At 58.5% G+C, this 22042-nt stretch overlaps 8 protein-coding genes across 8 annotated transcripts; 4 read left to right on the top strand and 4 right to left on the bottom strand.

The window, feature by feature from the left end:
- Window positions 1-2097: 2097 nt before the first annotated feature.
- On the bottom strand, window positions 2098-2615 carry DICSQDRAFT_167985 (uncharacterized protein; the record flags this gene model as incomplete). Its single annotated transcript, XM_007363594.1, has 4 exons — window positions 2098-2121; window positions 2182-2241; window positions 2305-2370; window positions 2430-2615. 4 exons carry the CDS (start codon window positions 2613-2615, stop codon window positions 2098-2100), a joined length of 336 nt encoding a protein of 111 aa, XP_007363656.1.
- A 522-nt stretch (window positions 2616-3137) lies between these two features.
- Window positions 3138-4149, bottom strand: DICSQDRAFT_134527 (uncharacterized protein; the record flags this gene model as incomplete). Its single annotated transcript, XM_007363595.1, has 2 exons — window positions 3719-4149; window positions 3138-3657 (listed from the first exon to the last, which is right to left on the bottom strand). A coding segment is annotated over exon 2 (181 nt), but the record flags the coding sequence as incomplete, so codon positions are not given.
- A 1236-nt stretch (window positions 4150-5385) lies between these two features.
- Window positions 5386-6502, bottom strand: DICSQDRAFT_153736 (uncharacterized protein). The gene has a single exon (XM_007363596.1). It carries the CDS (start codon window positions 6085-6087, stop codon window positions 5638-5640), a length of 450 nt encoding a protein of 149 aa, XP_007363658.1. The 5' UTR covers window positions 6088-6502; the 3' UTR covers window positions 5386-5637.
- A 267-nt stretch (window positions 6503-6769) lies between these two features.
- DICSQDRAFT_153737 (glycyl-tRNA synthetase) lies at window positions 6770-10617 on the bottom strand. Its single transcript, XM_007363597.1, has 9 exons — window positions 10429-10617; window positions 9154-9548; window positions 8196-9073; window positions 8023-8111; window positions 7849-7958; window positions 7672-7765; window positions 7435-7557; window positions 7329-7356; window positions 6770-7163 (listed from the first exon to the last, which is right to left on the bottom strand). Exons 1-9 carry the CDS (start codon window positions 10535-10537, stop codon window positions 7022-7024), a joined length of 1968 nt encoding a protein of 655 aa, XP_007363659.1. The 5' UTR covers window positions 10538-10617; the 3' UTR covers window positions 6770-7021.
- A 483-nt stretch (window positions 10618-11100) lies between these two features.
- DICSQDRAFT_153738 (uncharacterized protein) lies at window positions 11101-13906 on the top strand. The gene is made up of 13 exons (XM_007363598.1): window positions 11101-11389; window positions 11507-11646; window positions 11739-12385; window positions 12452-12535; window positions 12594-12648; window positions 12705-12786; window positions 12846-12894; window positions 12950-13006; window positions 13084-13129; window positions 13191-13199; window positions 13265-13284; window positions 13356-13386; window positions 13458-13906. Exons 1-13 carry the CDS (start codon window positions 11184-11186, stop codon window positions 13619-13621), a joined length of 1590 nt encoding a protein of 529 aa, XP_007363660.1. The 5' UTR covers window positions 11101-11183; the 3' UTR covers window positions 13622-13906.
- Window positions 13907-14886: 980 nt separating this feature from the next.
- DICSQDRAFT_82493 (uncharacterized protein) lies at window positions 14887-17406 on the top strand. Its single transcript, XM_007363599.1, has 3 exons — window positions 14887-15274; window positions 15338-16283; window positions 16347-17406. Exons 1-3 carry the CDS (start codon window positions 15184-15186, stop codon window positions 17146-17148), a joined length of 1839 nt encoding a protein of 612 aa, XP_007363661.1. The 5' UTR covers window positions 14887-15183; the 3' UTR covers window positions 17149-17406.
- Window positions 17407-17816: 410 nt separating this feature from the next.
- Window positions 17817-19779, top strand: DICSQDRAFT_179161 (uncharacterized protein; the record flags this gene model as incomplete). The annotated part of the gene is made up of 3 exons (XM_007363600.1): window positions 17817-18166; window positions 18234-18528; window positions 18606-19779. 3 exons carry the CDS (start codon window positions 17817-17819, stop codon window positions 19296-19298), a joined length of 1338 nt encoding a protein of 445 aa, XP_007363662.1. The 3' UTR covers window positions 19299-19779.
- Window positions 19780-20516: 737 nt separating this feature from the next.
- Window positions 20517-20990, top strand: DICSQDRAFT_54920 (uncharacterized protein; the record flags this gene model as incomplete). The annotated part of the gene is made up of 1 exon (XM_007363601.1): window positions 20517-20990. The coding sequence occupies one exon, from the start codon at window positions 20517-20519 to the stop codon at window positions 20988-20990; it is 474 nt and encodes a 157-aa protein (XP_007363663.1).
- Window positions 20991-22042: the final 1052 nt, after the last annotated feature.

Consider the following 22042-nt stretch of genomic DNA (forward strand, 5'->3'; position numbering starts at 1 on the left):
CGGCGAACAGGGACAACATCGCGGGCTTGCAAAATAGCCTCTGGGGTGCTAGATAAAGTACACGGAGACACAGCTCCCGGTAGCTCGATCGCGCAGGCCACGGCGATACCGCGTTTGGCGTGCCGTCCCCCGAGGTGCAGCATCTGCCAGTGAGCGAGCCACAGTCCGAAGTTATGAGCACGAAGGCGACTGACACACGTAAAATCCCTGTGAGACACCCCGTGCGACGTGCAAAGTGGCGCGGAGGCCCCCTCCTGCTAGGGCGATGATGGTGAGCGCAGAGAGATAGGAGAGAGATAGGATGGCGCGCCGTTGTCCCGACAGGCGAGGAGGACGTTACGGCCTGTGGCTGTGGCTGTGGCTGTGGCTGGACGCGACGACGGGCACGCGAGCACCCTGAACGTGTCGGGCGTGTCCACATCGGAAACAATTGGGCGACGATGGGCCAGACGTGGACGTATCACTCTGGGTGTCGCGGGAGTCTGTGGCGGCCCGCTGCGAGTCACCATGACCAGCGTTGTCCAAGTCGGTCGTCCGGCGACGGTCCGGACATGCCAGCATGCACACATACTTATCGACATCGCTGCGGCGCTGCAGAGACCGCGTCGGAGGGCGAGGACGTCGAAAGACCTCGAAGGGAAGCGTCAGCACGCCGCCCTGCACGGACATACATACATAGAATCCGAACAAACACGCACTCGAATGATGACTGATGAGGCCATCCCCTCGCCCTCGCGCCCGATAAGGCGTGATGAACGCGGGCCCGGCGAGCACTGTATGCACATATATGTATACCGCATACACCTGCCGCGCCTTCGGTATGCAACGCGAACCGCCCCAGGAAGCTTCGTTCTCGAAAAGGACGTGCAGAGAGAGACTCGAGGAGCGCGAGGTACGTCAGAGAGATAAGCACGAGCGAGATCGGAAGGCTCCAAGCTCCCCCTGCCTCCCGATAGCGACACGCATCGTGCAGCGGCGGGGGGCGAGAACGTAAAGGCCGTCCGTCCGGGGCAGTGCGAACACATACCACATATCGAGATCGCCCTCGGGAGCGTCGGATGGGATGGCGCGGGCGGAGCGGGAACTCGAAATCGAGGGTGCTCGACGCGTTATTGTGGACGCGGCGTCGGACTCGCGCGACCCTGCAGCCAGCCTGAGCGAGGACCCCACCATCATGCATCATTCGCCGGGCCCCGACACGGGCAGCGGACAGCGGTGCACTAAGCAGTAATCATATTAGTGCCAGCTAGTGCCCCGCATTGGCCGGGCCCGCAGTGCGATATTGTTCGTGCGTGGAGATGAAGACGCAACCGTCGACGTGATATGAATGCGAGACAAGACGATAACACGACCGAGCTCTGCGCGTTCTGGACTCGAGTCCATGTACTGCGGAGACGCCGCGAAATCATCCCCAAAGGGCGGCGTCGGTGGACGGGCTTGTGACGCGAATAAGTACGGGTGATGCGCGACGAGGGCAATTCAAGTCGTGCAGGGTCGCGGCGGCGCCCTGTGCGGAGGTATCCGTGAGTGGCAAGCGCACGGGACTAACCAATCGCAACCAATCGCGTCTCATTGCGAGTGCGACTGCGCCATGTCGCAGGATCAACTTACTAGCACGCAGCGTTCGACGAGATGCAGAGGAACGAGAACGGGTGCATACTGTATAATGTATCGACGACTAGATGCGGGCGTCCCGCGGTGTGCCGTCCGTGCAAGCCAACTGACACCAGACGAACCAAACGAATGCGATGATTAGAAACCCAACGGCGCCAGCCATATGCGGAGTGTGTACGTGCGGAGCGAGATATAACGTGCAGAAGGCGGGACGGGGACGAAGACCAGAACGAAAGTGAGGGATCATGCGCGAGAGACCGGGGATATGCAGAGGGTGCGAGTGCGAGTGCGAGGGATATCGATGCCGTGGGGGGGAATAAGAGTAGTAGTAGAGAGAGAGGAAACGTCTAGTGATGCAGAGCGAGAGCGAGTGCGTACGGATAGCTTTTGGGCCGTGGAGGTGACAGCGGGCAGTGGTGGAGGTACTGCAAAGTCCCGAGACAGAGAAGGAGAAAATAAATCTATGACGGAGAGGGGTGTCGCTCAGACTTGAATTTTTGTTTTCGTCTAGGGGGGAACGGTGCGTGAGCCGGGCGCTGAGACTGGACGAAGCACAGGCATACGTACGGGCTTCCGCATCATCAGTGGTGGGGAGTTGGAGGAGGGCGAGTACTGCATGGGTTGCGGCTGGAAGACGAAGGACTCGGTGAGACCTCGCGATCACTCTCGGACGACTCAGATGTTACGCACGTGAGGGGCAGCGTATGCGTGGGGCAGGTTGGCATTTGCAGCCGATTTGGACAAAGCTTTTTGCAACTGTCGTGCAATACATGTTTACTACGCGAGCATGAGAGGAGGACGAGAAAAGTGGTTACCTTTGCCTGGCTCTCCGCGTTGTGCTGGGCGAGCATGGTGGGATGTAGCGACAGGCCGTCGATGCTCTTCGCTTGTGGGAGTGACGAGAGGGAGCAGGAGAGGCTCGGGAGAGAGATGAGCTGAGCGGGAGGGATGGACTTTGTAGAGGAAGCCGATGAGTCGGACTTCTGGGTTTGGGACGGCATGGTGGATGGGGGCGCGTGAGACTGGGGACCGGCAGGTGGGGCCGAAGAAGGCGGGTGAGGCTGACAGTCTAGCGAATCGGGCGTGCCACGGGCTGGTAGGACGCGGAGGACGGATGTCTGTCGAGCGAGCGGATGGCGGGGGGTGCGAGGACGATGTGTGTGGTGCAGAGACGCGACCGAGTGATGAGAGAGGGGGAATACGGGGACGCAGAGAGCAACTTTATAGGCGAGAGGGCCCAGACTGGGCAGAGCGCGAGGGCCTATTTCGGCTGCTCACGAACGCGATTGCAATTCGCAGTCCACATCTCCTCCTCCCGATCTCGCCCCCGTCCCCACGCCCAATTATCCACCTCAATCCAGTTTCTTTGCCAGGCGGACGTGGATCGGAGTTTAAATCTGCTCAGACCTCCCCGTTCGGGCATAGCACCGCACCACGCTCGGTTCGCCTGCCGGCAACGCGAGCGACAGGCTGATAAGGCTCGCACGCTGCACAAGCTCCCTGTGCGACTTTGATCTGCCTCCCCGGTGTTCACAAATGGCTGTAGACGGTCGTCTGCACGGTGTGCGTCTGAACATTCGCCTCGAACGTCCCCCAGCCGCGCGAGCATACCCTCAGACCTGTTGTTCTGCTCGTAGACCAGTCGAGCCTCTGCCTCGCGCACGCTCCTTGTCCAGGTGCATCCCAGCGCACAGCAGCGCGAAGCCCCCATCGCGGCGCGTGCGCACTGGGGTCTTCACCTGACGTGTCTGCCAATCGGACAGTTCCCTGCGCTGTATCAGCTCCCCTCGCATCGTGGCCGACCATACCGTTTCGGGCGTTGCGTTCGTCACCCCTGGGTACGACATCCCACCACGTCCTCGCTCTCATCCTCCAGATCACAAGACCGCACGGCGCTCCGTCCTCAATGCAGCCCATCCTCCCCGGCCTCGCATCCAATCCACGTTCATGGGAACCCGGTCTGCGTCACTGATCGCGTTCCTGCTCGTCCACTAGGTCCACTGGCAGACCGGGCTTGCCCATCTGTGTGTCTCAAATTCTGCGGTGTGTCTTCGCTGCCTCCGCGCTCGGCAGCTCAGTTGCTGCATGCTGAGCTGCCCTTCAGGCCGACTGCGGAGGATCGCCCCACTGGACATCCAGACACCGATCTCGAGCTCGACGCCTGCTTCCAGCGGGGTTGCGTTCGTCGACAGGCCAGGCTCTGCCAGCTCTGTCGCAGACCTGTCAGGGTGGCGCCTCGCGAAGACACCCTCCTCCTGCCCGTTGCGTGCTTCCCGCGCCGTCGTCGCCTTCCGCGAAAACGCGATTGTATCTAATCTTGCGCATCACAACGCACGAAGGCTCCCTGAGCGCGAGCGATCCCACAGAGAAGCCGCAGACGACGCGTGCTTCCCCCGTCGTCAAGTTTATCGAACGTCAAGTTTGCGTGCGCGTCTGGCGAGCCCGCATCGCACTCGTCTCTCGCCATCCATCGCGGGCTTCCCTTCCCTTCCCAAGCCCTCCTTCCCAGCGCGGCCGTGCCTCGTTCCCGCAACGTCGCGTCCACCCTCGATATTTCGCCCTCCGCGCTCGTTAGATGTTTGGATGTTTCCTATGGCACAACGAACACGCGACTGCGTCCGAAAGGCCCAGACCGCCTCAGCGTCTTCATGCACGACGCAAATGTACATTATCGCGCGCTCGCCTCCTCTATTCCCCAAGCGCGAGCTCACGGTCATTTCGCCTCCGCCGACGCGAGATCTGCACACACCGGGCTGTCGATGACTGGTCCTTGCCAGCTTCCTGCGGCTCATCCTCAGAAGCCGCGTCGCGGGCCTCGAACTTCTTCCAATGCGCCATCCCAGCCTCTGGCGTCATCGATGCATCGGGCTCCCTCCGATGGCGTCGCCCGCGCCGCCTGCAGCTGTCGTGCCTGTGTCCTCACAGGGCCCATCACCCGCGCTGTTGCGGTGTCGACCGACTGATGCGCGGGCCACGTTGCTTTGAGTTGGGCCTCCGGTCCCGCGCGTTGCCGTCCTCTAAGCTTACTTACCCGGTGGCACGCAACCAACCCCGACAGGAGCGCGCACCCGCGAATGGCACTCGCGCTGCAGTCTGCACCTCGTCCAGCGCGATGCAGGGCGCACGACGGGCTGCGAGCTCGCGGTGGTTTCATTGGGCCGCGCGGGCGCTGACGGTAGCCTGGAGAGCTCTCTCTCTCTCTCGATGCGCGCTCTCCTCCAATAGCTTCCAGCGGGCCCCAGCAGTTCCACCGTGTCGCGCGATCGCACGGCCGTTGTGGTTTTTTTTGCCTCACGCGGCGGTCTGCTGACGGCCCACGCCGCCGCGCCTGTACGGCATGCGAACTCTCTCTGGCCGTCGCTGGACGGTTCGAATGATATAGTTGCCGAAGGGCAGCTGTCGAACAGTGCTCGTGCTACCTACATATCAATATATACGGCACGCCCCACGCACCCCCGCTGCGCGTTTGGCGATATCGACGCCCTTCCGATCGAGCGGGCGCACTTCGACGCGGTTATGTCGGTAGCTATCGTCGCGCTCCCAGCAGCTCGCCCACACATGATCCTGATCCGGGTCCAGTGGCACTTCAAGCTTTCCGACGAATCCGATTTACGCACGCTTTCGTCGCGAACGAACTCTCTCTAGCTCCCGACCTCTCCCGAACGACCGTTAGACTCGCCCCCGCACCCTGAAGCTTCCTCCCCCAGCAACGAACACGAACACGAACACGAACACGAACACGAACACGAATGCGAACGGCCTTCGCGCTCTGCAATCTGCAATCGATGCGCTTCCTGCACGGCACGCCCCCGTCCTCGGCGACCTGCCTGCCCGACGCGGACGTCGCCGCGCTCAGCTGTCCACGCTCTGCCGGCGGCACGGCGGCGCGACTTCTCAGAACCGCACCCTCTTCCCGTGCGTGCCACACCGCCGCTCAGTTCTTGGAGGAGCCCTCCTTACGTCTTACGAGGTGCGGTCGCGATAACGGTCGTGTGCGGTGGTGGCCTGCACGGTCGACGGTGACTATGTACAGTCGATGAACGGTGAACCTCGAGCGTTTTGGACCTCGAAGAGTCGGAAGCAGACGCGTCCGCGAGCGTGATTAGCGTGATATTCGACCGTGGTCACTGTACGCGAGATGCGCTGCACGGGCAAGCCGAATATCCGTCGCAAACCGTATAAACCTGGAATCGGATCGCAGTTCGCCATCGCAAGCTTGAGAGGCTCGCGGAACCAAAAGTCGAACCGTCGACGCGAAACGGCAACAAAACATCTTCCGCCATCGCGTGCCAGAGCTTGTGGCCACGTCGCGGCGCACATGGTGGCGATCAGCCCTGACGGTCTCGCGTGCGTACGACACGCGCGGAAGTATAAAGTTTGAGTGCTGATCGCCTGCAGCGCATCTCGTCGCTCGATGGCCCCCACTGGGCTGCGCGTTGCCATCCTGCAAAATTGACCGTCCATCTCTCTCATCTCTCATGATGCGCCGATGCACCGACAGGGACGACCTCTTTCTCAACATTCAAGTAGTCGAGTATACAACAGGGGCGATGCCACACATGTATGTCGGGTACTCATTCAGCTCGAGACGAGCGCGGCGACGCCAGGGGAAGCCGTCCCACACACCTCCGACGCAGTCACGTCCCCACCTCCGGGTCCCCATGGACTTTCTGGTCGAGAGAGAGCGTTACGCCTGCGGCGTTCGCCGGGCGCGTGCCCCGCGTTTCGCATCGCAAACTATGCATGAGTAAAGCGGTGAGAAAGCGCGAGCGGGAACATGCAAGACATTCCCGCGTGCGGACTGTCAGCAAGCGACCTGCTAGGGTTCGCCATGCGTGGTGCCAGAAGCGGGAAGCTCGGGGGATGTGCTGTGGCCGAGAGAACATAAGCCGCGGTTCGCCAAACTCAATAACGGTCCTGCTGACTCGCGATCGCGCTCACGAGTTCACGGACTCTCAGCGTGTAGACTGCAGCCAGGGCCTCATCTGCCCCTAGGGGTAACGTCATGTCTTTGTCGAGCCTCGGGTCGTGGCATTGATATGACAGCGGAATGAGCTGCAATTAGCGTCGTGTGCGTGCGGCCTTATCTGCGGTCGCCAGCGGATGACTTGATGGTTCAGCAAGATACGATGCCAGGCCGAGCGCTCCGAGGCGGGGGGTGTCGAGATTCGAGTGTTTTGATACAGCGGTGATGAAACATGCGTACAGATTTTCTTCCTGTAAATGACTACTCCCATTGGGTCTCCGACTCGCAACTGAAAGCCTCTTCTCGCAACCTTCTACTACTGTCTATCCCCGGTGGCGGCGCACCCACTGTTACGCCCTCTGCGGACATTGAAGGGTGCCAAGGAGAACGATCACCGCCAGAGGCCGCGAGGCGTCTCCAATGCTACGGCCGCCGCGTCAATCACTCCACAGCCTGGACACCGTCGTACGCAGGTAACCTTCTGCAGGCCTCAGCCCAGTCGATAGAGCCGCTCACGAGTTCGATGACGGTGTCGATGACCTCGTCGATGGAACCAATGAGCTGCCCGGTCGTGTCGCGTTCCCTGCGAGGCAACCCCAAAGCCAATGAGCACATGTCAGGGCGACAAGATAGCAGCCCCCCATTCCCCTGGTGCGGCGGGGCACGACGACGCCACAGCGTGACCGTGCTGATCGCGCAGTCCCGCGGAGAGGACTGGGAACGAGGAAGACTAGAACGCGACACTCACCGGAGGGTCATCGTGCGGTTTTGGACGGCTGGAACATGAGAACGGCGCAGACATGAGCTCTCGGCGGCAAGCAGGTGACGCAGGCGGCTGTAGGACAAGGACGTACAAGCAAAGTCAAGGGTGAGGCCGTAGGGAGTGCCAAGCTCGTCGTTGCGCGCATAGCGCTTGCCGATGGACGTATTAGAGTCGTCGACGCGCGAGAACACGCCAGCCTTGCGCAGTTTCGTCGCTGGGAATGAGGGCGCACGCAATTAGCATTGAGACAGGTAGGAGGAACAGGCGCCGTGTGGGACAAAGGACGGGGCAGGTGACCCAGCCAAGTAGCGAGCAAGAATACACTTACAGACTTCGCGCACAAGCGGGTCAAATTCTGTCTTCGCGCTGAGAGGCACAATCAGAACCTTGGTGGGGGCGACGACAGCCGGCAGGGACAGAACCTGGGAAACAGCGGGGGTAGAACAATCGGGGTCAGCAGGTCGCGGCCATGCGCACAGGGTAGGAGCGAACGAAGAAGGCGCACCCCGCGCTCGACGTCCTGTTCTCGACTCCAGAAGCTGTGCTCGAGCAAGACGTATAGAATGCGGCCTAGACCGAAGGAGGGCTCGATGACGTTCGGTGTAAACTCGCGAACTGCGTAAGGGGACGGATCAGCTGACACTGCGCTCCGCGCGACGGGTGTACGTGCGCGGCTCACTGGATTGTTTGAACGTCTTCTTCTCGATGGTCAGAAGGTCTGGCGTGAGCTTGAATTCCCTGCCATCGGACGAGGTCACGGTCGTCGACCTGCGGAAAAGGGACAAGGTCGTGTGAGCAACGGCAATACAAGCGATAGTCGCCGGGAGTGCATGCAGAACGAGCACTCCTCACCCCTGCGCGAGCTCGCCCTGGAGCTTCGCCAGCAAAGCCTCGTCCAAGCCGCCGACAAGTGTCTGGATCACAGCGGAGTCCTTCCCGAACGTCTGCCCAAACGTCCTCTTGTTGAACTCCGCGACCAGCTTCTCGGTGACGATCGGCTCCTTCAGCGCCTGGCGCACGACGAGCGGGTGCCCCGTCTTCGCCGAGTGCACGGACAGGTCGTACGCCGCGCGGTCCGCGCACCCCACGCACTCCGTCCACCCGTACGAGTTCTGGATCTCGGCGTCCCAGCAGTCCGTCGCGTAGTGCGCCATCTCGTTCGCCATGTGCTGCCGGAAGCGCAGCCGCGCGGGGTCGATCCCGATCTTGAGCAGGAACTGGTTGATGCGCGCGAGGAAGTAGCCCAGCGTCTCGTTCGCGACGACGCCCTTGTCGACCGCGTCGCCGATCGTCATCCGCGTCACGCGCGTGCTGCCCGCCGCCTGCGTGTCGCGGTCAAGCAGATCGAGCGCGACGGCGCGCACGTCCGCGAACCGCTCGTGCCGCTTGTCCTCCGGGTCGACGAAGTGCTCGATCTCGGCCATCGTGAACTCGCGCACGCGGAGGAGCCCCGCGCGCGGGGAGATCTCGTTGCGGAACGAGCGCCCGATCTGCGCGGATGCGAACGGCACGCGGCCGTTGTTGAACTCGAGCAGGCGCGAGAAGTTGAGAAAGTGGCCCTGGGCGGTCTCCGGGCGCAGGAAGCCGGGGTGCTGGCCAGTGGGCCCGATGCTGCTCGCGAACATCAGGTTGAACTGCTGCGGCTCGGACACCTCGTTGCCCGTGTCGGGGTTCGTGATGTTGTGCTTCTTGCAGAGCGCGCCGAGCTCGGGCCCGGAGTAGTTGTCGAGCTGTCAACGGAACGGAACGAGTGTGAGAGCTCCGGGCCTCCGAGGTGGTTCGACGTCCCGCGGACGCGCGGTGGACTGACCTGCGCGAGAATCGTCTCATACTCCACGACCTGCTCGTCCGACAGCTTGACGGGCGCGGCCTTGGCTTTGTCCTTCTTTTTCTTCTTCTTGTCGTCCTCCTTTGCAGGTTGCGCCGCGAGGCCGCGGGCCTCTTTGTCGCCAGCCAATCGTGCCTCCAGGACGTTGCCGACGAGGTGGTCCGCACGGAGGACTTCGCCGGTCTTCAGGTCCTTGACCATCCAGTCGGCGAACCGGGCGACGTGGCCAGACGTCTCGAACACCGGAGCGGGAGTCATGACAGTCGTGTCGACCTCGAGCATGTGCTCTTCGACAATAAAATGCTTCCGCCATTCCGCGATGATATTGCTCTGGAGCGAAGAACCGGGGGGACCGTAGTCGTACAAGCCGGCAACACCTGTTGTGAGCTATGTCAGTAAATGGATGACCACACAATTTGGAGTATCTATACAGAAGATTGAAGCAACAGTATACGCTGTCTCTGATCACATCACCATGCTGGATCGATACACCTCATCTCTGTCCACCAAGTATTCTATAGTGGCCAGGAAGGCAAGTTCGCGCACACACTCCTGCCAGCATAACCAGTGCATGAGTACTCGGCCTCACCGACGCTCATCCCACCAAGAGACTGTGAAACCCATGGCCGACTTAGAGATGCCGACTAATCGTCGGACTATGGCTCACGTCGATCGGTCCAGATTACATGGAGGGTGACGTGGGTAATGAGACATCGTAGATGTCCTCTTTGACGACTTCGAATAGAGGTGGGCCACGTAGCAATGCCGGGGTGGGAGACAGAATGAAGGATAGAGGAGGACAGCAGCTCGACGATGCTACTCGGATCGCAGTCAGATACATAGGATGGCTGGCGAAGAAGAGCAATTGGGGGCAGCGTGCTTTTTGCTCGCGGACGATTGATGATACTCTGAAAGAGGAGGAATGTTGGCCTCAACACTGTGGGCGGTGTCGCCAAAGCAGCTTGTCTTGCTTGTGCACTGCCATGCCGCTGACTATCGTGAAATCGAGCAGGAGACACTGACACAGAGCTGCGGTAGATAGGCTGCGGTAGATAGGCTGCGGTAGATAGGCTGCGGTACACAGACGAGGTGTTGCTTTGGCATCTTCACTATTGTATGGACGAGTTCATCGGGGCCCCCAGACAGACTGCACCGACGGATAGCCTCCTTCAAACTCGCATGTACCACGCGTCGCCAGCCCCAGCTCCAAGCCAGTAATAAAGTGAGGAAGACTTGATGGCTGTTTAGAACACTCACCGCCATAGATCTCAAAAGCGGGTGCGTAAAAGAATCTGCGATTGAGCAAAGCCTCAAACCGAGCCTTGTCGAAGGGATGTGCAGTTTTGTTGACCGGGAGGTTGGCCATGTCTAGCTGAGTGTGTATACGAGTGGGAAGTTGAGTGTGCCTCAAGCCGAGGGGGATGCCAGGGGGAGAGTATGTACAACAAGGACGAGAAAGAAGACGAGGAGCGAGAAACCGCATCCAAGGACCGATCTGGGGACTGACTCGGACCCAAGCAGAGGCTGATCAGGATAAAGCGACGCGTGACCCATTTTTGCCTGCAAGTTACCCTTGTGACGGACGCGTTAGCGTGACGGGCTAAGTGTCGTAAGCCGCGCTGAGCAACACGTTAAGTATGGACTGTTATAAAGTGCTTCTTATCAGGCCCAGGAAGCATCAACACTCGATCAACAACACGGTTACCCGCAGTGGTGATAGTGCAAGGATTTCCTATGCTGGCCTTGCCCACCTCAAGCCAAGCATCGGCAAAATGACTAATCTGAAATTCCAGTTACCCTGGTCACCGCCAAAACGCGTGTACCGCGCTCACCCGTCGCCGTCGATCGGTCTCGACCTCTTACTTATAGCGACTGCCAGTGCACGCGGCTCGTAAGTAGTGTCTTTTACACCCCACTGCAGATCCTTTCACGACGTCTCCCTGCATGCAGCCTAACCTCTGAGTGTTGCTTTCCTGTCGCTCTCTCTCTCCTACATTCTCTTTCCCGGCACCATGGAATCCTCTGCGATGTACGCCGTCGACCCGTTTGCGCCGTCCAGCGGCGGCGGCGCATTCAGAAGGCTCCTCAGTGCGGTGCTCGCCACCGCCGTCTTCCGCTGCTGGCCGCTCCTTCTCTTCTTCTCTGGCTGGGCCGTCGCCGTAACCGTCATCAGTCACAGCGTCCACAGCCTGGCTATCTCGCCGACGCTCCTGACAGTGTGAGTGCTAGCTCTGCTCGGCCTCAGCGCAATGCGCAGTAGTATCGCACACGACCAATTGCTGCTGTCGAAACCTAGTCTCGGTCATCGTCCATGTGATTAACTTCGCTTGTGCAGCATCGGTACCGTGCTCGGTTTCGTCGTATCGTACCGCACGACTGCCAGTTTCGAGCGGTATAATGAGGGACGGAGGCTCTGGTCGCAGATTGTCCTCGGAAGCCGCACTCTCGCGCGCACGATCTGGTTCCATGTCCCCGGTGAGTCGCCTGCCCGCTGTACTATTCAGATGTCGTGCGTCCTGAACGTGTCTATCACATGTCATCGTGTGGTCGAATTGCCGCGCGTGCAGAGACGATGCCTTCCGCCAAAGACGACCCATCGACGCTCGAGCAGCGCAAGGCGCGCGTGCTCATCGAAAAGAAGACCGTGATTAACCTCATCGAGGCCTTCGGCGTCGCCGTCAAGCACTACCTGCGCGGAGAAGAGGGGGTCTACTACGTCGACCTCTACCACCTCGTCAAGTACCTCCCCTCGTACGCCCTCCCCCCGGGCATGCCGTCGCTCGTGGACGTCACCTCCGCTACGTCAGACGGGGCATCCACCCATTCCCCGCTCCGCCACCGCGGCGACAGCTCTGCGCCCTACCCTTCCGACCTGGAGCACGCGACGACGGACTTGCCGCCCCCGTCCCCGGTGAACGCGACGCACCAGACTGGCACACTTCCGTTCCCCGCGACGAGCCCACGCAAAGTCAGCGTGCAGGCCGATCTGCCGATGCCCCGCCTGCAGCTCAACGGCCGCTCGAGGACGATCGACGAGAAGCAGTCGAGGTCGTTTGACGAGAAGGACAAGGCGTCGACGTACTCCGGGAGGGCGGGTGGCGACACCGCGGACTTCCTCTTACCCGCGCGGATGCCCCCGAAGTACCACCTGCTGGACCTCTTCCCGTTCTCGTTGCTGGTCGGGTACCTGACCAAAAGGGGCAAGGAAGTCAAGGTGAGCGGCGCGTCATCGTGTGCGCGTGCGGTGGCTTCCGAAGGCTAAGGCAGTCGACGCTCTTAGGGCAAGAAGGCTGCGCGTGTTCGCGCGAAGCTCCGGAGCCGCACTGTCACGCACAATCTCCCGCTGGAGATCTCGCTGTACCTGGTCAGTAGGATATGACCGTGCGACCGCACGCAACGTTGTTGACGTGGGATGATCGCAGAGCTCGTACATCGCGGCGCTGCAGGACCGGGGTGCGGTGCCTCCGCCCACTGCCAGTGCGTGTCTTGGTGATATCCGTCATGATGAGAGCTTGGCTTACCGTTCGGGATAGCCAACCTGCTCAACGCCCTGAACCAGCTTGTTGATGCGTTGACGGGTCTTGAACGTATCTTGACGACTCCCATCCCGTTCTCGTGCGTCATCCCGACGTGTGATGATGTCCATGTCTGAGCCACTGACCTCGTTTGTTCAGGTACCGAGTTCATTTGTGGACTGTGGCCGTCCTATACTGCCTGCTCCTGGTAAGATTCATGCCAAGCCACCGTAACATAGCGGGTTTAATTATTATTATTACAGCCCTTCCAGATCTGGGCAACCTTCAAGTGGCTGACCATCCCTGCGACCGCGCTGGCGGTACGTAACGCTCTGATTCTGATGCATTCGTCAACAATCGGTGGTTCTGATCCTGCCTTGCATCTGTCATGCGACAGAGCTTCATCTTCTTCGGCTTCTTGGTGGCCGGCGAGGAGATCGAAAGTACGTACGCTCTTGATCGCGCGCAATCGGACTCAATTTAATGCTCGACGAACCTTGCCAGATCCCTTCGGTGAGTTCCCTCTGCCTGTGAAATGCGGAACGGGCATCCGCTGACCACAGTGCGATAACGCCAAGGTTACGACAAAAACGATCTCGTAAGTCTCTCTGCGCATCGTGTCCGTGGCATACAGACAGACACTCACGCCTCTCATTGCCCACCCCGCAGAACCTAGACCACTTCACGCACAACATCATCCGTACGTGTCTCCCGGCATCTCTCGTTACGGCACGTCGCAGGGCGCTGATGGCGTGCGTGTTCTGATCACAGGCAACGAGCTCCGAGCGATCACGGCGCTGCCGGCACCGCACGTCGAGAGCTGGGCGTTCTCGTCGTTCAACGACCAGATCTTCACGAAGGACGAGCGCATCACGCCCGACGAGTGGATGCAGCGCGGCGTCGGGCCTATCCGGTCTGCGCTCGCTACCATGTGAGCTGCGGGCCTTTGGCCTTAGTTGCGGTTTCATTCTTCGGGGAGGGGGGGTGCATTTAGGCGGATGGTGGGGAAAGAAATGAGCGCACGGACTTGGTAAAGCACGCTGCATGCATGCATATACATATTGGATTATTGGAGGGGCCCTGCATTATCTATATTGGGCTCCGTGGCTAGTTGCTCTGCATTTTTCACCATGTTCATGTTGCATTGACGTAGATAATTGGACTCGCATACACACTCACCCGCGCTTTCGTCGTTATTTAGATCGCATATCATTGCAAACCATCATATCCTCTTTGCATTGCATGTCTATGACGGAAGACAAACCGGCGACCGGGTGGACCACAAAGGCGCGTCATGCGCGCACATGTGACCGCGCATCCGGAAATGAAATGGGCGCTTGTATACCCTGTCTAAGCGGTGGTGTTCAGCTCATGAGTCTCAACTCCGTTCCTCCTCTCGACGATGACCGTCCATTCCGCGGATGGCACACATTGTATGGAGGTGGCTCTGCGTGCGCAACGACGGAAGGTGGGTCATGGCCACAACGAGTATATGAACCTTATGTGCTGCTGCCGCAGCATGGTGGTTCCGAGTATCGCAGCATTGGACACTTGGGCTCTCCTTGTATGTTGACCACCTTTCGTATGTGCTCTGCTTGTCTTCCATTCAGGATATGCGCGTCGGTGGTATGGATACCAAGGACGACAGGTGAGTCGGTGAGGTACCAGGACGTTGTAGGAGGATGGTAAGGACGTCCACAATACAGCCCTACTGTCCCTGATGATGACTGACCACTCGATGGAACTAGATTTCGGTCCGCCCGCGACATGCATTGGAGCCGATCATATCCACGAAAGTGCGAAGTCGATTGGGGCCCCGTGTAGATGTACGCTTCTACCCAGGGCCCCCTGTTGCGCGTGCCCGCGCTAGCAAGCGCAGAACATCGAGGGGCGCAAACCTGTTCTACCAAGATCAATCCGACTACACAGGCTCCGAAGTTCCCTCCAGGCGTCCAGCACCAGAAGACGATGCTTGTGGCGCTCGAGGACAATGAAGGGTCGAAACTACGTGCGTATTTTGTCCGTGGGACCATTCTTGGGTCCCTTTATGCTGTCTACTGAACGGTTCCGAACACGTCAAGCTCTGCATGCAGATTGTTTTCCGCGCCTTGTGTGACTCTGGGTGACTTAGAGCAGAGCACAGGACCCATTGTCTAGATGCCGGATCTTCGCCTCCTCTTCCGAGCTCCACTCCCATAGTCTGTCCCACAAAAGGCCTTTCCGGACCTACAACCGATGCAATCCATGGATATCGATCCGGGTGCATGTCCTCCACGATGTCTTTGGCAAGGAAGCCGCGGTGAATCGCCCGGGGCCTGCGGAGCGCAGATTACCAAATGCGCTAGGGGTAGTAGTAAGCGCCGGAAGCTATGCGGGCTGACTCGGCGGTAGTTGGTCTCTCAGACCACTCCTACTTAACCGTCCGCACGACCGCCACGCTCTCTTGTACTTCACCTCTTTTTCTTTCGTTCTGTCTGCCCCTCCGCGTTCAATATTTATGACACAGTCTGTCACCGAATCGTCTATCTCCCCTGGCCCGCTCAGTCCCTTCTCGACGTACTCGGCCGCGAGTGGGATCACTTCCGATGGTGAGGGATCTCCGCAATCGTCCACACGTCCGCTACCATCGTGTCCTGAACGATCGTTCGCAGATGCACCCGACCTTGGCGCATTTGGCCCTGTCTTCCGGGCATTAACCAACCTACAACAGCGCGTGGGACTGAATGGCGTGGACGTGCGAAGTGCCACACCGACCTCCTTCGCCCTGTCCCAGTCCGACGATTCCGACCCGCTCCAAGGACCCTCATTATGGTCTTCGCAGAGGCAAGTCACCACATATCTCACAACTTCATTGCCCGGCAGTCCCGTCCGCGGACGCTCTTCCCTACCCTCTGAGACCGACGACACGGCGTCAGACTACGATGAAGGCACGGAGCTCGAGGTGCCTATAGAGGACGAAGTCACTATAGACCGTCCTTCGCTTGGATACCTCGACGAAGCCTTGACGTATTTGGCCGCTGAGCGGGAGAAACTTGTCGCCAAGCGAGAGCTACGCGGGAACAGCTCGACGACCTCCGATAGTCCTTCTCAGCTTCTCGTGCCCAGTACAGTCCGCCGGAAGAGGCGTCGAAAGCGCACACGCTCAGCACGCAGGGGTGGCATGGAAGACGAGGTACCCATGGAGACAACCACGGGAGGAGTCGATGGGGTTGATGAGGCCAGTGCTGATAACGAAGACGGTGACACCTCTTCCTCCTCCCTTGACCCATCCTCTTCGCCTCCGAGGTACAAGACCATGCCCAGCACACCCGCCGTGTTCCGCAAAGAGAAGCAGAAGCAGCGGGCGCGCGCGGGCCAGAACCCACGCCTGCACCACAGCAGGTCTACACCCAGCCTACACGTTACGACGAAGTCCTTCGACGCCCGCACGATCCAGCTCCGGACTCTAGCACACAAACTCAGATTACTCTTCCCTTCGGAATCCCAGGCACTCGCAGCTGTCCTTTCACGAGACTTCGCTTCGCAATCGACATTTGCCGATCCTCGCGGTCCTGAACCACAAGTCGAGGACACCCTCATCCATGTTTTCATTGATCAGTGCGTCCCTTCATATCGTCTCGCTTCCCTATGTTCCCACGCTCATCTCCCTCTTCATCTCAGCTCGAATATTCTTATCGGATTCATTTCCTATGTCAAGAAGCACCTACATCATGTCGCCCGCAAGATCAAACAGACACACCTATCCCACGCGGCCCTCGCTCTCGTCCTGGAGCGCGGGCGTCCTGTGACGCGGCGCGTGCTCGTCACGTCCTCGCCACTCTACCAGCCCATGCACACTGCTGAGGATCTTGGATATGAGGTGCGCATCTACGCGCGCGTCCCGGACACCGGTGACGGCGCGGACCGTCAGCTACATTCGAGTCCGCATACCCCTGGGCACGCGCGCAACAACAGCCGCGGCCAGAACAATCATGCTAGTGCGGAGGCGGGTCCCTCGCGTGTGGCGAGGGGCCGTCCCCGTGCGTACACGGCGCGCGGGCACGTACACAAGACGTCCGTCGGAGGCGGGAACGGAACGTCGACGGAGTCGGACCAGGGCCCGAATGGGACGTCGGGAAGCAACGCGACACGTGTGCGGTACCGCGAGCAAGGCGTGGACGAATTGCTGCAGCTGAAGCTACACCAGGCAATCGTCGACGTCGACGTCGTCCCCACCGGGGGGACCATCGTGCTCGCGACGGGAGACGGGAACGTGGGTCAGTTCAACGAGGATGGGTTCCTCGGTTGTGTGCGCACAGCGCTGAAGAAGGGCTGGCGCGTCGAGCTTTATGCGTGGGAGGGCGGCTTGAGCCGGGCGTGGTCGCGCGAGTTTGGGGAGAACGAGCGGTTCAAGATCTACATGCTCGACGCGTACGCGTCGGATCTGTTGGAGATCCCGGAGAGCTATACTGGAGGGCATTGACTGCTGAGGGCCCGGGCGCTGACAGCTGGCGTTATGCTTTGAGCCGGGGTTGTCAGTGCGGATATGTGTGTGGACGTTACTTTGTGCTTGGGTGGAGATGAGGATATCCCATCGTGTACGATAGTGTTGCGTGGAGTCGTTGAAGTTTGTCAAAACATCGCTGTGCTGCACAAGGACTCGGTCGTATTGTACTTCATCTATGTACAAATATTTCATACAGCTGGAAGCAAATAATGTGTACGAGTGATTCTCATATATGTCCCAGTGCTCTCCACATAATCATGGCGACCTTGACAATCTCAGATCATGCCATCTAAGGGTGCTTCAGATTGCCAAGCGCGTACACCGGAGGATCGAATCGCTAGCGCTCTCATCGATACACGTTGCACGCGTGTCGCAGAACTTGGCCATCGATGTCTCCCGATCCATTACTATCCTCAAGGTAAGTATGCCTTTCAAAATACTGTTTGTGACCCCGTTTGTCCGCCGTGGTGACTCAGGGTGACTCTCGATCTCTCACAGTGTGCGTCTGGATCCTAAAACGTGTATGATTCGCCCGGTTCTCACAACTATCAATTGGCAATGAGTGGATGCCATCGCGGTATGAGGCCGCCTTCCCTTGCTTTTTAGTCCATTGCGTCTTCCGCTCCCCCCAAGACATAGCTGCCATGGCTACCACCACCACCGGTACACCCCTCACCGAGCACACTGGCTCCTCGTCGAGCTTGAAGCTCCTGTCTCGCTTTAGCTTGCCTCGGACGACCCACTGTCAGCCGATGCGTGCGTTTCTGCTCGCTGGGGGCGAGTGGTTGGTGGCCATCGCAGACCTCAATCCCCGGTATCCGCAAGAGGGTCCAGACTGTACTGGGATTTCCTTATGGGACCTACGCGACCTCTCGAGTCCACGTTGCGTCGCCGAAGCACGCAAACAGGCAGTGCATCGACCATTCGCTGCTGCCGAGGTGGACAAGAAATCCGGCCACGTGAAAGTGCTGCTTGGCTACGACCACCTGGAATGGTAAGACGCATGTCCGTCCCGATGACTCCCCTCCGGATAGTGCTAACAACATCGTTCGGTTATGCAGCGGCCAAGTCGCTGCGTACGATTTCTCATATGAGGCTGCATCCGGAGAACCCAGCCCTATCGTGTATGAGATCCCTTCGCACCCGGACCACGCAGAAGGCAGCTCCTTGATACGTTTGACCAATGGCGGGGACATATTCGCCTGCGTAGTACAGGATTACTCCCGGCTAGAGGAGTTCCGCAATAATCCAGAGGCCCAACTCAAGCCTCTTGTTCCTCCGGCCGGTGTAGATGAAATCTACTTGGTTCACATGCCCACGAATAAGGCACAGTGGCTACATTCCCGACACCTCTCTGTGAGTCGTCTATCGTTGCCATCACATTTTCATCGCAAGTGGACCTGATCATGGACCTGCCTTGGTTCTGACGACAGTCTTTCCACCGTGTCCGGGTATTCATTTGTGACGATCACATATACCTTCTAGGCCGTACACCGACCACTTACGTACTACGCCATTACCGTTTCTCTCCATCAATACTCTTGGATAGCATCGACGACACTCACCTCGATCTTGGGGAGCTCCTGGCCGAGTACGAAAGTCCGCCTCTATCGGACCCAAGCATTCCGTGGGGATCTTGCGACTCCGAAGACGTCTTCCTGGACCCTACATCCCATGCCTCCGTTCTTGCGGCCCGTCACTGGTTCGCAGGAGGTTACTACATCCGCTTTCCTCTCCAGGGAGAGGCGTCCGAAGTGCCGGAGATCGTCAGCCTCGAGCCCGAGACCCATCTGCCTGATAACGCGACCTTCTTCCCGAGGTGGCTCGGGCGCGACCAGGCCTTGATGTACTCCTCAGACGACTGCTTCGCCAACCAGGACAGGCTCTTCCGCCTGTCATTCTCACACTCTGACTTCAAGGGGCGGCAGTCAGTCAGCGGTATCGCTGTGCCTAGGCCGAGCACAGTCAGCCGAGAGGATTTCAGTTGGTTCCCTCTCAGGCAGGAGAATCAACTCATGCTGTTTGGGGACCCAGCTGCTGTCACTTTAGACGAGGAGTCCGGGCGCATCTGCCTTCTTCTTCACTATGGGGAGGGGCTCATCTTATCTCGAAGTTTGTCCGTCTAGGCTTACTTCCTAGCTTTTTGCACGCAATAGAAGCGACGAGAGCCTTGTAGACAATCAGTGCAGTGGTTCTCGTCCGAGCCTTGGATATTGCTATGATCTGTGGGTACGCTTGCCCCAGATCTGCTCCTTGTGAGTCCCTTCCCTGGATCCTGAGTCATCCAAGTCATCTATTTGTGAACGCCAAGCAATATCCGATAATGACGGTGCTTCTACGGCTGTTGACGTCGCTTGCGACAGAGAGATGCGGACGGACCCAGACACATCCCCAACTATATTTCACAATTTGCACCGAGTTCCTGGCTTTGGGCTGGGCGAATCCCACCGATGTCGAAGTCTGCCGGAATGTGACGTTTGCCTTTGCCTGATATTGGTCCCCACAGCTTGCTCGCAGCCGTTGTGCATCGGACGGATGTGATGAGTCTTACCGGCATAGGGCTGCCATGTGCGTTTGTCTATGTTGTGATTATCCGATGCTGACTCCGCATCATCGGGCACACCAGTATGCCTCACTTAATTCCCGGATGATCCGGTCTATAGGACACACAAATGACAGCTTTAGCGTCGGAAATTGATCCTTGCATGTTTCACATGTCATTCCGTTGTATGTGTCGAACGCTAGCTCTAACTTCCATTCAGCAATGAACGTGGTTAACCCAGAGCGAGACATCCATTGATAGCCTATCACCATGCCCACATTTTACTTCTGTCTTCCGCAGGTAAGCCCCCTTTACCAGTCACATATCGATTACTATTGATTCAAGTGAGTCCTTAGGCTGCGTAGCATGACCCCTGCCGACAACCTGTCACCTGAAGTAGGTGAAACAATTCGTGGTCTCGGCTTGAGACAAAGGTCCCATAGAGAGATGGCGAGCTTCTAAGGAACCGCTCATACCGGCGACAGCGGACGAAGGGTCTTTCAGGAATGGACAACAATACACTGAACGACGCGCTTAGGCGTATACGCAACTCTTGGCGCAGCATCGGTACAGGTTTAGCCAGGAAGCTATATAAGTGTCGCCTTGGGCCTCTGAGGTAGATCAGTATATCCAATACTCTCACTTCAACACTCGCAGTCGTTCTCAACAGTCACCATGAAGTTCACTCTCACCGCCGCCTTCGTTTCCACTATCCTGCTCGGTGTCACTGCTCTTCCTCAGCCCGATGCACTCCGCCTCCAGGTACGTGCGATAGTATATCTGACTCGTTCCTATCTAATTTATGACCGCACACAAACAGCGTCGCACTTGCGACTTTCCCACCGTTCCTCTCCTCCGTGCCTACAGTCCCTCCGCCACGGACCACTTCTACACCACCAACGCCTCTGAGATGAAGAATGCGGTGACCAACCTGGGCTTCCATAAAGAAGGCAACGCAGCGATCGTTCATCCCGACCAGACCCCGATCACCATCCCGCTCTACCGCCTCTACAGCCCTTCGGCTACCGACCACTTCTACACTACCTCGGCCGGCGAGCGAGACAATGCCGCCAAGAACCTCGGGTTCGTCAAAGAGGGCATCGCCGCCTACGTGTACGAGACGCAGTTGTGCGATACCGTGCCACTGTATAGGATGTACAGCCCGTCGGCCAAGGACCACTTCTACACGACCAACGCGGCGGAGAAGGACAATGCTGTCAACAAGCTGGGATACACTTACGAAGGGATTGCAGCCTATGTCAACCCTCAGCCCTGAAGTGAGTTTGTGTGGTTGGACCGTAGTCGCGCTCTAACGAGATGTGGATTCCGTAGATCTCTTCGTTTCTATCCCAGCTAGCAACGACATGTGCCGTGACAAACGGTCAGGCTACGTGGACTCGGAGGAGCGCTGGCTTTGAATGTGATGCTAATTATTCTAATTCGTCGCTCCCTTGGACGCTTCATGGTCTACATCTCGATAATCATATTTTGCCTAATTCAGCTGTCTCAGCATCTTGATCATTCGTGCATGAAGAATAGTGAACCCACCCCCCATCTCCGAATGCTTAGAGTCGAGAACTCATAAAGGCCGACGTGGAATGTGCACCTGGAGCATCCAGTACAGCCGGTCATCGGCTTGGACGTCCATCCAAAAAGACAATCTCCTTCCGTCTCCTCAGATGGGAGTGTTCGCTGTGGCGGACCAATATTGCCTTTATGAAATCATCTCTGATTGGGCCGCCGAGATTGTAAGCGCTCTGGTGGTCTCGCATCCAGACGTATGGGTGTTACACCCGCACCCCACCACCGCGGTCACCCAGACGTCTGGGGCAGTTTGATAGAGAGGTCCTACCTCCCCCCTATTTCAAATTCCCGAGCCCGCGTAGATGAGATAGCTTGCGCCCTTACATGTCCAGGCTCCGATTAGCGCCCGTGAGGATTGACCGCGACCGTGTTGTCCAGAAGAAATCACATTGAATGGCAGGGGCACCAACTAATGGAAGGGATGAGCTCTCAATATTGAATTATGTATGAGCAGAAAAGGAGCTCTCTGGACAAACACAGTATTTTCTCGCCTGCAGCTATCAGCTTATAGTCACAAATTCCTGTGGTGCCAAGCAGATTGCCCTGTCACAGGCGCAAAACCCAATGCAAAGCTATCCCTTGGGGGCAATTCACTCACGAGTTCTATCCTCAACACATCTACTGCAATTCATGTCAAAGTGAGGGGTTCTACTACCAGTTCTACAGCTTGCAAGGCGACCGGACTGCTCATCACAGCGCTTGATCATGGAGCCTGGACATGTAAGCGCGCAAGCTATCTCATCT

The sequence above is a fragment of the Dichomitus squalens genome (genome assembly GCF_000275845.1).
Source record: "Dichomitus squalens LYAD-421 SS1 unplaced genomic scaffold DICSQscaffold_6, whole genome shotgun sequence".
In the NCBI taxonomy this organism is placed as follows: domain Eukaryota; kingdom Fungi; phylum Basidiomycota; class Agaricomycetes; order Polyporales; family Polyporaceae; genus Dichomitus; species Dichomitus squalens.